General features: G+C 45.6%; 2 protein-coding genes across 3 annotated transcripts; one reads left to right on the top strand and one right to left on the bottom strand.

The window, feature by feature from the left end:
* The first annotated feature begins 189 nt into the window (after positions 1-189).
* get4 (guided entry of tail-anchored proteins factor 4) lies at positions 190-4,790 on the top strand. Its single transcript, XM_067244459.1, has 9 exons — positions 190-353; positions 1,046-1,124; positions 1,309-1,390; positions 1,502-1,651; positions 1,878-2,016; positions 2,138-2,278; positions 2,468-2,543; positions 2,673-2,745; positions 2,927-4,790. The coding sequence occupies exons 1-9, from the start codon at positions 211-213 to the stop codon at positions 3,013-3,015; spliced, it is 972 nt and encodes a 323-aa protein (XP_067100560.1). The 5' UTR covers positions 190-210; the 3' UTR covers positions 3,016-4,790.
* Positions 4,137-12,176, bottom strand: vps35l (VPS35 endosomal protein sorting factor like). Of its 2 annotated transcripts, XM_067244458.1 has the most exons (30): positions 12,144-12,176; positions 11,808-11,907; positions 11,494-11,673; positions 11,147-11,269; positions 11,005-11,029; positions 10,790-10,869; positions 10,571-10,699; positions 10,302-10,386; positions 10,093-10,149; positions 9,888-9,984; positions 9,735-9,782; positions 9,490-9,583; positions 9,065-9,265; positions 8,941-8,987; positions 8,697-8,808; positions 8,396-8,512; positions 8,236-8,289; positions 8,064-8,144; positions 7,911-7,973; positions 7,664-7,749; positions 7,397-7,477; positions 7,249-7,312; positions 7,021-7,119; positions 6,855-6,932; positions 6,598-6,712; positions 6,301-6,440; positions 6,026-6,191; positions 5,822-5,940; positions 5,526-5,672; positions 4,137-5,323 (listed from the first exon to the last, which is right to left on the bottom strand). In XM_067244458.1, exons 1-30 carry the CDS (start codon positions 12,158-12,160, stop codon positions 5,225-5,227), a joined length of 2,904 nt encoding a protein of 967 aa, XP_067100559.1. In that variant the 5' UTR covers positions 12,161-12,176; the 3' UTR covers positions 4,137-5,224. The 2 variants fall into 2 exon arrangements, with proteins under 2 accessions (XP_067100559.1, XP_067100557.1); XM_067244456.1 differs by having other exon boundaries at positions 9,888-10,149.
* Between the last annotated feature and the right edge of the window lie 17 nt (positions 12,177-12,193).

Consider the following 12,193-nt stretch of genomic DNA (forward strand, 5'->3'; position numbering starts at 1 on the left):
AGTAAAATAGGTTGGGATAGATGGCAAAAGTATAATGGGAGGCATAGTTTAGGTATGAAATAAATTATTTTGGCCACAGAGGTAACAACGTGACACCATGGTAACCACAACTAACTACGGCAAGCTGAATATGCCAAATCAATTTCAGCACATTCGTTTCCTATCCTGTCAACGTTTGGTTGGGCCGAGAGCTGCTGCTGGGAACAAACAATGATGTCGGAGCAGGAGGCTCTGAAGTGCTCCAGCGCAAGGAATCGTGGTGGTGTGCAGAGAGTTGAAGGGAAACTGCGAGCCAGTGTAGAAAAGGGGGATTACTATGAGGCACATCAAATGTATAGGACCTTATTTTTTAGGTAAGTTTTGTCAATTTGCTGTGGTTAGCCCGTTTAATGTCTCAGTTGGCTTTAGGGCCTGCCTGTTCCAGATCATTCTGCTTGTCAACACAATTGCCTGTGATTGGTAGACTCATGGTATTGCCCCACCCTCTTGGACATGTTCTGCAATTTGTTTGGGCAGTCTGCATGTCAATGACTCAAAGTCACCGGAGAATGCTAGGCATCGACGTTTGAGCTAGCCTGCTAGCTCTACTTAAAAGCTAGCTGTCAAGCTAGCTCGTAGCGATCTAAACACAACGATATTCTTTAGGCAATTATGTCCGTGATGTTGAATATGTGGCCAGCCAATTTTAGCCAACCCCAGTTTATGACAACCTGGCTGGTAACCTTTGTGTTTATCGTAATTAGCTAGCAAGCTCAGCCTAGAAAGCTGGTAGCAGGATTGCCAGTCCAGTGGCCCGGCCTGTGCATAGTCATTACCTAGTACATTATGGCTTTGTAGCTGATAGCCATCGTTGGGACAGTTAATGTGAGTGCTAGCATTAAGCTACATTTGAAAATTGTCATAGGTACTGACTATCGTATTTACAGTAGTATATTCGTTAAGGGATATTTCCTTAATCTAGTTACAACTAACTAGATAGTTGCCTAGCTTACCACATGATTTGATCAAGTAGCGTGTCAGTGACATGTTATGTGTTTGCAAACAGGTATGTGTCACAGACCAAACATGCAGAAGCACGGGAGTTGATGTACAATGGCGCCTTGCTCTTCTTCAGCTATAACCAGGTATTTAAATTCGGCCTAGTTTTGCCAAATAATTGCTCAAGTTTAATATGATAATTAGCTTACCAGTAGCAAATTCAGTCAGATAACATATTAAGAATTACTATTGTAGAAAGAAAGCAGACCGATAATGCATTGCAGGTTTTGATGTAAATATGCAACTTTATAAGAGGTGTCTCACTCACAGCAAAACAGTGCAGCAGACCTGTCCATGTTGGTACTAGAGTCTCTGGAGAAATCTGAGGCTAAGGTAGAGGATGAAGATTTAGGTGAGTTGCACCACATGGTTTATGTTAACTGATAGAGGAAATGGGGACCAATATGTGGTTGCATTCTGTTGTTGGCTGTGTTTTCATCTTTATTATTGTGTCTTGTTTCAGAGCATCTGGCAAAGCTGTTCAGCTTGATGGATCCTAACTCCCCAGAGCGAGTAGCATTTGTGTCCCGTGCCCTCAAATGGTCGACAGGAGGCTCTGGAAAGCTGGGGCATCCAAAACTACACCAGCTCCTGGCTGTCACTCTGTGGAAGGGTATGGACCAGCAATGAGTCACCTGATTCAGACATAAATATATCAGATACGATACACAATAATTTGGTGACTACAGAGAATTAGGAATGGCATAATGTGTTGTTGTAAGAGTAAGTTTGGCAAGACTAAAGCATGCACTGGTGTAGGACTGGGGTGGGTTGTCATTAGCTGTAAGCTAAGGCTTCTTAACAATGTTCTACCAAAGACCATGTTTTCATGTTTCCAGAGCAAAACTACAGTGAGTCTCGCTACCACTTCCTCCACTCGTCTGATGGGGAGGGCTGTGCCAAGATGCTGGTGGAGTACTCTTCATCCCGGGGCTTCCGGAGCGAGGTGGACATGTTTGTGGCGCAGGCCGTCCTACAGTAAGTCTGTCTGTCTGTCAGCAGCAAGCAAGACAGTCCTTATAACCAGCCAGCACGATCTGTTGTGCTCTTCTGCTTGCTAACAGGCTTTGCCTGTCTATCCGTTCGTCCTTCCTTACAGGTTCCTCTGTCTAAAGAACAAGAACAGTGCATCTGTGGTGTTCACTACATACACACAGAAACACCCGTCTATAGAGAAAGGCCCTCCCTTTGTCCAGCCTCTGCTCAACTTCATCTGGTTCCTCCTGTTGGCAGTGGACGGGTAAGACTGGCCTCAATATTTCTTCCTCAACCCCACATACATTTACCTCTGTTCATCTGCTATGCCCGCCGTCTGAAATAACAAACTGGTCCTCCAAGAATCTCTGTCTCGTGTGGGTAGTGGTGGTGAAAGTATGGTGTCCTTTGTCCTCCTAACTCTTCTTCTGTGGTGTTGTGTTGCCCCGTACAGAGGGAAGTTAACAGTGTTCACAGTGCTGTGTGAGCAGTACCAGCCCTCCCTGAAGAGGGACCCTATGTATAATGAGGTGAGTTAGCGGGAGAGTCTGCTGTCGGTCATGGCCTGTCTCAGTAGCAGGGGCTGGTGGATTACCCACTTTGTTAACTGTCCTTTTTGTTTTTGTTTCCCTTTGCCATTGTATTGGCCGCTGCACTAGTATCTCGACAGAATAGGACAGGTCTTCTTTGGGGTGCCGCCAAAACAGTCCTCGTCATATGGTGGGCTGCTAGGTGAGTGCTTTTAGGATTTGGTTGGTTGACTGATTTTGCTTCTTTTTTTTTCTTCTGTCGACCATCAAAAAACATCTGAATAAGTCAACTCTCAATAAATAGTTAGCGGTGGCTTGTTGGGATCTGGATAAACTGGTAAAGATGTGTGTGAACTCGGTCTCTCCCTTGGCCTGTCTGCCAGGTAACCTGCTAAACAGCCTGATGGGATCAGGTGAAGACGAGGAGGGGGAGGAAGCACAAGAGGACAGCAGCCCTATCGAGCTGGACTGAGAGCATCAGAGGCAGGCTGAACCCCCTCTGCCCCCACCCCGCCTCTTCCCGGAGGTGTTACAAAGGCGTGCAGGTTCCTCGTCCCTCAACACTCAACCCCAAATTCCAGATGGCCCAACCATCCCATCACAAACAGAACATTCAGCTGCCCAAACCTTCCCTCCTCCCAGTACTGCCTGGACTGCGCCAAATTGAAAACTCTTCTATTTCCGTTTTGAGCTAGTATTATAATATTATATTTTTTGTTTTCATTGTTTTGTTTCTTTTAGTTTTTTTTGTTGACATTTTCAGTGTAGGGGTATGTGGCAGCTGCTATCCCTCCATCTTTCTCCTCTTTCCTTTTGGGGCTTTGTTAGTTTCTTTCATTTACATGGACAAGAGACACAATGGCTCCATATTCATCATTTCTGTTATTAATGTACTCAGTAACCCTGCCCTTTTGATTCTTGTAGTGAAGGCTGTCTATGTCTCTGTGGCAACCATGGTAACCACCATGGGCGCTGGTGGAAGTTTGTATTACAGAGTTATTATTAACTTGTTGTGTTCATGTAAATGTTCAATAACAATAATCATTGTGCTAAGACGATGGGATGAAGTGCATGGTCGAGAGTCTGTGGAGAGACTTCATTATCTATTATACAGCTGTCAGCTTGTGTAGAACTGAGCTGCATCCAGGACGCTGTCGTGTTCACAGCAGTTCACGTCCTGTAGGAAGTCCTGAGAAACCGGACTGATCACTTCACATCTGTTACCACATGGGAGACTGACTACATGTTTGTTAAGATCGACACAAGTGAATATGTATACAAACCAGGCATGTTCAGATCGTATACCCTGTGTGCGTAGGAGTGTATGGTGTGTGTGTGTGTGCGAGAATGTGATCACGAATGTCAAAGGCATGCTCATGTGAATGCAAGTCTGTTTGTCTTTTACAGAGGATGCCTTCTACTCCCTTAACATTAAATTTTCACTTGGTTTAAAGCAGTTGACTGCTCTATTGTTTTTGATCCAAATGTTAGTCAGTTAAATCCAGAAAGAACAAATTTAACTCAATAAAATCATCCCTGTTGTATAACAATTTTGTATGAAATTATCCCAGGAGGGTTGTTCATTATACCTGCTTTGATTTCATGTATATTCCTTTATTCAAACATACAGTAGAATTGTTTTGCAAAACATTGTATTCTTCAAGTCTGTCTTCAGACAGTATCCTGCTTATATCTCAGTGTTGAGTTTTCAGAAGTCATAACCTCATGGATTCACATTGACGAGGGGGACAATTGTGTTGTGTGACGAATACAGGTTTTCCACATTTGTGTTGGTCTGTCTTGAAAATAAAATTGCTTTAGAAGTTGAGTGAATCTCCCAATAAACATCTTACATTGTGTGGAGATTTTGTGACATGACAACCATGTGACGTCCATGTCAAGATTAGGGTATCATTGTAATATCTTACAACTACAAGCATTGGTTCAATGCACTAGCTTACCACCAGACAAGACAGGTAGCCTGACATCATTAATGAGCCCTGAATGTACAAGTCCTTACTGTATGTGAGCTGTGTGTGTGTGTATGTTGGGTGTGCAAAATGTCTAAGAACAGAGTTGGCATACAAGTCTGACCAAAGGCTATTAGACCTAGGCTCTGGCTAACCAAGCCAGCATGTTGATCAATCATACCATTTTGTTTTTGATAATTTCATGTGAATGCAAATGGGGGTTGTTTGCCTTTGAAATATCACTACTTGAGTAAATAAACACAACTAATGAAATGTCTTCTGCCTCCATGTTGGCTCATTCAGCCCCTCTGCTGGACACAGTGGAGGATGCACCACAACTAAAACATCTGCCCAGAATAATCACATTTCATTTGTTTTACTGATTTACATCCAGACTTGATAATTTAGAAAATGTTAGTGCAGCATGAAGATACATCAATTCATACAAATAAATGAACAAGAACACTGTTATAACACTGAAATACAAAGAAACTTAATGGCACGATATGAATCAGCAAATATTTAGAAGGCTAGTATATCTTCAAATACAATGACAATATAGCAGGTACAATCGCTGTGCTAAAAAGTTTCTGTGAACCGTCAGTGGGGATGGATGCAGCTGAAGGTCATCGGGCCTCTAGAAACCCAGGTTCTAATGTAGGAAAGGCATGCCGGGAAACACCGCCCTCCTGTGCTCAAGTTCCCGGTCGTTCAGGTGCGTGTCTGCAGGGTGAGTCTCTGGACCATGTCCGAGATGTGGGCCATATCTAGCTGCTGGCCCTGGTGCTTGATGAACTCCAGAGTCCGCACCTGCCCCAAACACACACACACACACACACACACAAAGCAAAATCAAGAAGAATCGTGGAAACAACGTCGTCTGCCAAACCAGCAGAGCCGGAACAAGCTACAGTAGAAACAGTACACGGATGACGCCAACTGTAGAACCAAGAAGCCCGTTCATGTGTTTGTTAAAGACAAGGCTTTCTCTGAGTATACGCGCGTGTCTTACGGAGGTGCGTGTGTCACAGTGGCCATGCTTGTGGCTGAGGTTCCAGAGGTTAACAGCCAGCTGGTTGAGCTTGTTGTTCCTCAGGTCTCCATGGGCCAGCAGGCAGCCGAATAGGGAGAAGGCCAGGCTGCCCTGACGACGAACACCCTGGACGGAGTCACCACAGGAGGGAGGGGGGGGGGGGGGGATAAAATAGGATAAAATAAGTGAAGAGCAGACATACAGAAAGATAAATAGAGGAGTATAAACAGTAAGAGATGGTTCAGGCACAGTCTTTCTGAGAGCGGCATTCCTACCTCCTCTCTCCCCAGGGTCTTCAGGTGGTCCAGCACCTGGCCAATCAGAGTCTCACACAGCTTGTTGATCTCAGCCACAAACTTGGGGTCTCCTCCGTACAGGGTCTCATTAGAGTCAACTGAGACAGAGACAAGGTAGGTGTTAACTCAAAAAACAGTGACCTCCCTGTGTGATTGTGTGTGTGTTGTGTGTGTGTGTGATACCTTTTGGGATAGAGTAGAGGTAGCTCTCCTGGCTCATAGCCGCCAGCAGGGGCAGAGCACTGATGTAGACACGGATCTTAGCATCACCGCTGTCCTCCCAAGTGTAGTCCTGTACCATGTTCAACAGACCTCGCACCAGATATAACACCCCCTGCTCTGGGTGGTCCTACTCACACAAACACACAACTGTTGTTTGATATTCTCAGTTACAATGTCTCTCTCTATTAACATGATGTGTCACTAAGATGATGAGACGAGGGACCCTGCTGGGTTACCGGGACGACGAGGAGCGCGGACAGGAAGTTGTTGATGAAGTCGAGCAGGAAGCTCTCGGAGGAGCGCTGCTTGCCCTCGATGCTGATGCTGCGCGGAACATCAGGAAGCACGCTCACCGCCGCTTTCAGGAACGCGTCGGCTGAGAGACATAAGAAAAGAAAGAAGGAAGACCGAAAGGATGAGAGGGAGAGTGAGAGAAACACAGAGTGAGTGATTGAGAGAGGGATTAAGATAAGGCGTGCCGAAGGGAGAAGACACCATATAATTCAGTCGCATGCTCAGCCCAATCAACTCACCCTGGGAAAAACACTGGTTGGCCAGAGCCACCTGTCCTGACAGCAGGTAAAGGTTGAGACGACTAAAGATGCTGGTTAGGGATGGAATGGTGATAAAACTGTAGGCAGCACATGCCTGACAGAAAGAGAGGGAAAAAGACAAGAGAGAGCGAGAAGGAAGGAAGGAAGAACATGCTTCAGTTACACACATGGTCCAGGACTTTTTGAGGAGACCATAAAGTTGTCAGTTATGGTAGGGATGTAGCCGAGAGTCTGACCCTGACAAAGGCAGCTGTCTTGCGGGAGTGGTTCCCCCTCATCACACGCCTGGTCTCCATGGCCAACTGGTTAACCGTCTGAGAATAAAACACACACACACACACATTTAGCTTGATGTCAGTACAGTAACTTGGTTACACAAACACACAGGTCTGCAGTCCTCACATGTATGAGCTGCACCAGGACCGGCTCCAGGTTGCAGAAGGTAGCTCTGGCCTCCACACAGAAACTCAACTGCTGCTCAAAGTCCCGACCAAACGACACCTGGGGAAAGAAAGAGACAGATTGGAAAGCGTCATTTGTAAACTTAACAGGAATGGCGGTAAAAATGGAAAAAGTAACAGAGTAGTGCGTGTCCCGACCACAGGCAGCAGAGAGATCAGAGAGACTCACCATGCGGATGAAACCATTGATCAGCAGTGCCAGGGATCTCTTCTCATCTTCCAGAGTCAGAGCACTGAGGGACAGAGACAGTTACTTGGTAATTGATAACACAAACACACACAGACAGACGCAGACACATACACACGGCTGGACCTACTTGACCGAGTCGTGCATGGTCTTGCAGACGTGCAACAGAGCGTTGAGGATGACCGGGTCTCTGGTGGGCTCCAACTGGTGTCTGATTGGACAGAGACACCAATCACATATGGTGTTGCCGTGCAGAAACACTCGGGAACATGAGGTGTGGCCCAAGGCCTAGATCAGATCATATACCTACACACTACATGACTTTGTCTAATGAGTCTATAGTACTTGTAAGTGGTTGGATCTGCTGTGCTTTAGTGTTAGGTGGGTCTGCACATACTTGATGAAGACCTCCATGATGGACCTGCAGACCTCCACCCTGACGCTGTCCTTCTGGAACATGTCTAAGAAAGGCAGGAAACGCTCCTGAAGGAAACAGCAGGTAAACAGGAAGTAAACAAACAAAACAAAGTCACAACAGTATCATGTCTGATTATTTAGGTCAACAGAGAATACAGGAACCAGACAAGTTAGAGCAAAGCTACAAAAATAATATGTAGAACTTCAAGTTTTTCATGATATCTTACCATGGAGAAGAGTACTGAGAAGTCCGTGAAGTAGGTGAGGATCTTCCTGATCACAGACTGCAACTGTGAACTCACACAAACATGTATGATTGGTCAGCTCATCATCAACCATTCTTATCAATCAATGGGCCACACTTTAGGTACAGTGTTTACCTGTGAATAGGCATCTTCGAAAGCACGGTCTGGGGTCATGTGTCTGATGATGTCAGAGAGAACTGTGTTGACCTCACGTTTCTAGGGACAGAAGGAGTATTGGCTGTTATTATATTATGAGTACATATTATGAAGTCTGACTCTTCTGCTCTCAATCTTGGATTCCACTCACAGTAAAGTTACGACAGGTAAACTCCACCCAGATCTCGGCACAGTTTATGTAGTCCTGAAAGGCGAGAAGAGGAGACACATGAAAACCACGTATGGATGGTCTTCACTCAAAATAAATCTTTCATTTGCACAGTATTGTAGAATTCTGTGAAACAGTGTACCTGGGGACTGCGGACTTTAGTGATGACCTTCCAGGCCTCGTTGAGGATGGGCAGTCTCTCAGGCTCCGAAGGGTCGGCACAGGCAAGACTTCGACCCAACGAGCCAAACAACAGGTGCTGTGGGACACAGAGGATGGAGGGATGGTGAGGAGAGGGAAATGGAAAGAGAAAAAGAAAAAGAGAGAGGAGAAACAAGAAGATAGAATGTGGCTTGCAGATACATGTGGCTTACCTTATTTCGATTCTAACCCAAAGTATGTGTTGGACCCTGTGCCTGCATCGTAACAGCGATGTCACTGACCTTGGGGAAACCCGCCTCGTCACATTCTTTGATCATGCCGATGAAGTCTGTTGCCCTTGTCGCCACAAACTCCGCCCTGAACGCCCACATCACCGAGTTCAGAAGCAAGGCACTGTGAACAATAAAGATATGGATCGGACATGGAAACCCCTTACTATTACGCTATTCCGGTAACATTCCTATCCTCTACCCTAGTCTCCTCACACTTGGCCACCCAGGTCCCAGGACATCATCTGAAACTCACTTGTTTCCCAGCTTCTTGCACCTCTCCATCATCTCAGTCAGCAAAGCCTGAAACACAGCAGCTAGTTAGGAGGACGAGCAGCATGGAGCAGTTGCATCATGTGTTAGTGTGTGTGTGTGTGTACCTCTGGGGCCTTGTAGGCAACACACTGGAGGATCCAGTTGATAGCAGGTGAGTAGAGGGTGAGGTAGACAGGGACCTCCACCCTCTGCAGAACCAACTGGTTCTGAACACTGTCCCCGTGGATCTGACGGAAGGTTTCCAGGAGATCAAAGAAGTTCTTGTTCAGGCTGTCCCTCAGGTGAGGTGCCACTTCCATCCCCACCTGACCACACACAGGCATGGGGCTGGTCAGAATGAGCAGAATATGGAATATGTAATGGAGTCTGGACATAAACTAAATTACCGCATTACTCTCATTCTCGAAGGAGATGGAGAGACCAGTCTTTCAATGCATCCCAATACCCTTACAACCATACTTTTCAGCTTGGTAAATACTACATGGTGTATAGTATGGTAGTGTGGGTATTGGGACACACCCTGTCTTACCCTGCAGAGGTAGGCCCTAGCATAGACGGCCACAAGGGGGTCTCCTATGCCCCGGATCATGGCTGTGAGACGAGGAAGCGTCTCTTGGATACCCCTGAGGAGAAAGAGGGAGAGTTAGAAGGAAGAAGTCAAGAGAGAGTGAAAAAGCAAATTCACGTTAAAACAACTCTTTAGTAGAAAGAATATGCCTAGGATTTATATATTTTTTTTAAACATCATCAGGTAAAGGTAGGTGACCAACTCACGATTTGGTCAGGAAACGGTTACATTTTAAGATGGCCGCCTCAACATATCTGTTCAAGCACAGTCAAGGATTCAACTAGTACATTCAATTTAGTAAAAGTTTATGAATAGGACTTGTGTGTGTGGACGGTGGAATTCAGCATTTTACAGGATACAGTCGAGGGATGAGTTCCCTAATGGAGGCAATCTTGAAGAACCAGTTGAGACAGGTCTCCTTGGCAGTGTCGTTCACTTCATCAGCAGTGAAAGCGTCTGAAAAGTACAGGGTAGGATGAGTAGATGTATTAGATGGAGCAAGAGAGTCAGGGCTACAAAAGACAAACCTAAAAAGAGACGGAAAAGATGGCTGGTGGGTCAAACCTGACAGGGGTCGAGGGTCAGAGCACATTGACCAGATTCTGTCATACACCAGCTTCCCTGCAACAGAGAATTAACATTTAGTCAATCTCTGTTTGATGACAATCAGCAAACATAACTTAGTTATGATACAATGGACAGTAATGCACTAATATGTTTCTATCAAACTCCCTGCTTTGACAAATGAACTGAAGGGAGGTGTGAGTTCTCACCAAATGTGTCCAGGATGTCAGTAATGAGGACAAACTTGCTGGGGTAAAACTGGATGACTGATGTGTCCGAAAGCAGCTTGGAGCACTGGGAATAAATGGCATTGGCATAGGGTTGACAATGTACTACAGAATGAGTATTAACATCTAATAAAGTTTACTGTTTTGGAACACACACAGAAGAGGATCCAGAAGAAACAATACATCTTAACTTGGCTTAACATATGTCAGAATAGCTGAACATTTTACAAAACTTTAGGTGCGATTCACACCTGGATAACAATCTTCAGGGCCTTGACCTTCTGGTCTGAGGACCAAGCCTCCTTCAGGTTCTGGTTGAGTTCTTCGATGCGGTTGACATAGTCCTGCTGGGACAGGTTCAGAAGCTCCCTCTGGGAGCCCTGAAAGAAAAACACACACATTCAACTCTGACGCCTCTCATCTCTCTGTCTGCCCTATGTTTACCACGTTCAACCCTTCCTCCAACTCACTTCTTCCAAGTCATCCAGCTCCTCAAGACGGGTGCGCACCTTCTCTGAGACGGCGGAGGAGCCGGGACTAGGAGCCTTACCTGGGAACCAAGACAAGGACGCCAGAAGATGGATTATGGCTACAAGTAGGCTCCATCAGAGAGCCTTAAATGCAGGAAAACCTCTTTCAAATGAAGTTATGGAGTGGGTTATGTGACGTCAGTTCGTGGCCTCACCTTTGTCAGAGCCCATGAATAGATTCTGCAAGAAAAGAAGAAAGCATGTTCCCATTGTTATGTTTTCATCCCAGAGATGGATTTCCACGTATCTTGTTCTCTATAAGGTGTACTAACCCATGTAAAATCTAGACAGACTCACAATGGAGAGCTTCTCATTGGTGGTAAACCTGGCCAGTATCTCTCCACGTTTGGATGACCAGGGCTCAAAGTTTACGCCCACATCTTCCTCTTGTTCCTTCTCCCTCCTCTTTCTCCCCAAATCCTTAATAAGAGACAGAAAGCGAGGTTGAAGAGCAATACAAAGTGATTATGTTCTTTTCATCATGAATGGCTAAGGACCTATGAACCATAACAAATGTGTACAGGCTAGCTGTCTTTATGTGTATTAACCTGCTCAGCGGTGTATTTAACTGTCTGTCTGCCTCAACTGATCAACCAGTCTTTATCAGCCTTTGCCTCCCTGCCCTTCCAGGCCAGTATACTCACTCCAGTGGAACTGCTGTGTGACAGGGTGGGGGTCTCACTGGCAGCTGCAAACATGGACAGGGGGTCTGTTCCGTCCAACATGGAGCTCAATGGATCCAGGGCCACAGAGCTGGAGGACGAGGAAGAGGAGGATGTGCTGCCTTTACGCCCCCCACGACGTGACTTCCCTGAGTCTGTCACCTGAGTGGGGAGCAAAGACTGAGCTGTTGACTGCAGTGTCCGTTTTATCTGGAAATTATTCATTGATAATAATCGTAGGTAGGCCTAAGCAATTTCCAAAAGGAAGGTAGATTGACATGGTGCTGTGTACTCACTGTAATGGGCTTGAGGGGATGATAGTCGCCGAACTCCACAGGCAAGACCTCCAGACGACAGCTCTGTAGCTCGGCGTCATATTTGCGGCTACGAGAATGCCTAACGTAGAAAAAACAAAACTGCTGTAACCACAGTATATTATGACAACAATTCACGACACACTATATTTACGTTTCATAGCAGCCCAGTAAAACGTCGTTTGCAACGGGGTGAATTCCCATGTTACATCAATTTCGATTACATGTACATAGTGATACGTTTATACCAATGAACTCCATGCTAAATAGATTTTAACACTACATTTCCAGATGTATAATGAGAAAATATGTACATACCACTGAACCGCAGCCATTTTTATTCAGTCATATGACGACTCCTGGTCGGG

This window comes from Osmerus mordax, chromosome 10 (assembly GCF_038355195.1).
Source record: "Osmerus mordax isolate fOsmMor3 chromosome 10, fOsmMor3.pri, whole genome shotgun sequence".
NCBI classification, from domain to species: Eukaryota; Metazoa; Chordata; class Actinopteri; order Osmeriformes; family Osmeridae; genus Osmerus; species Osmerus mordax.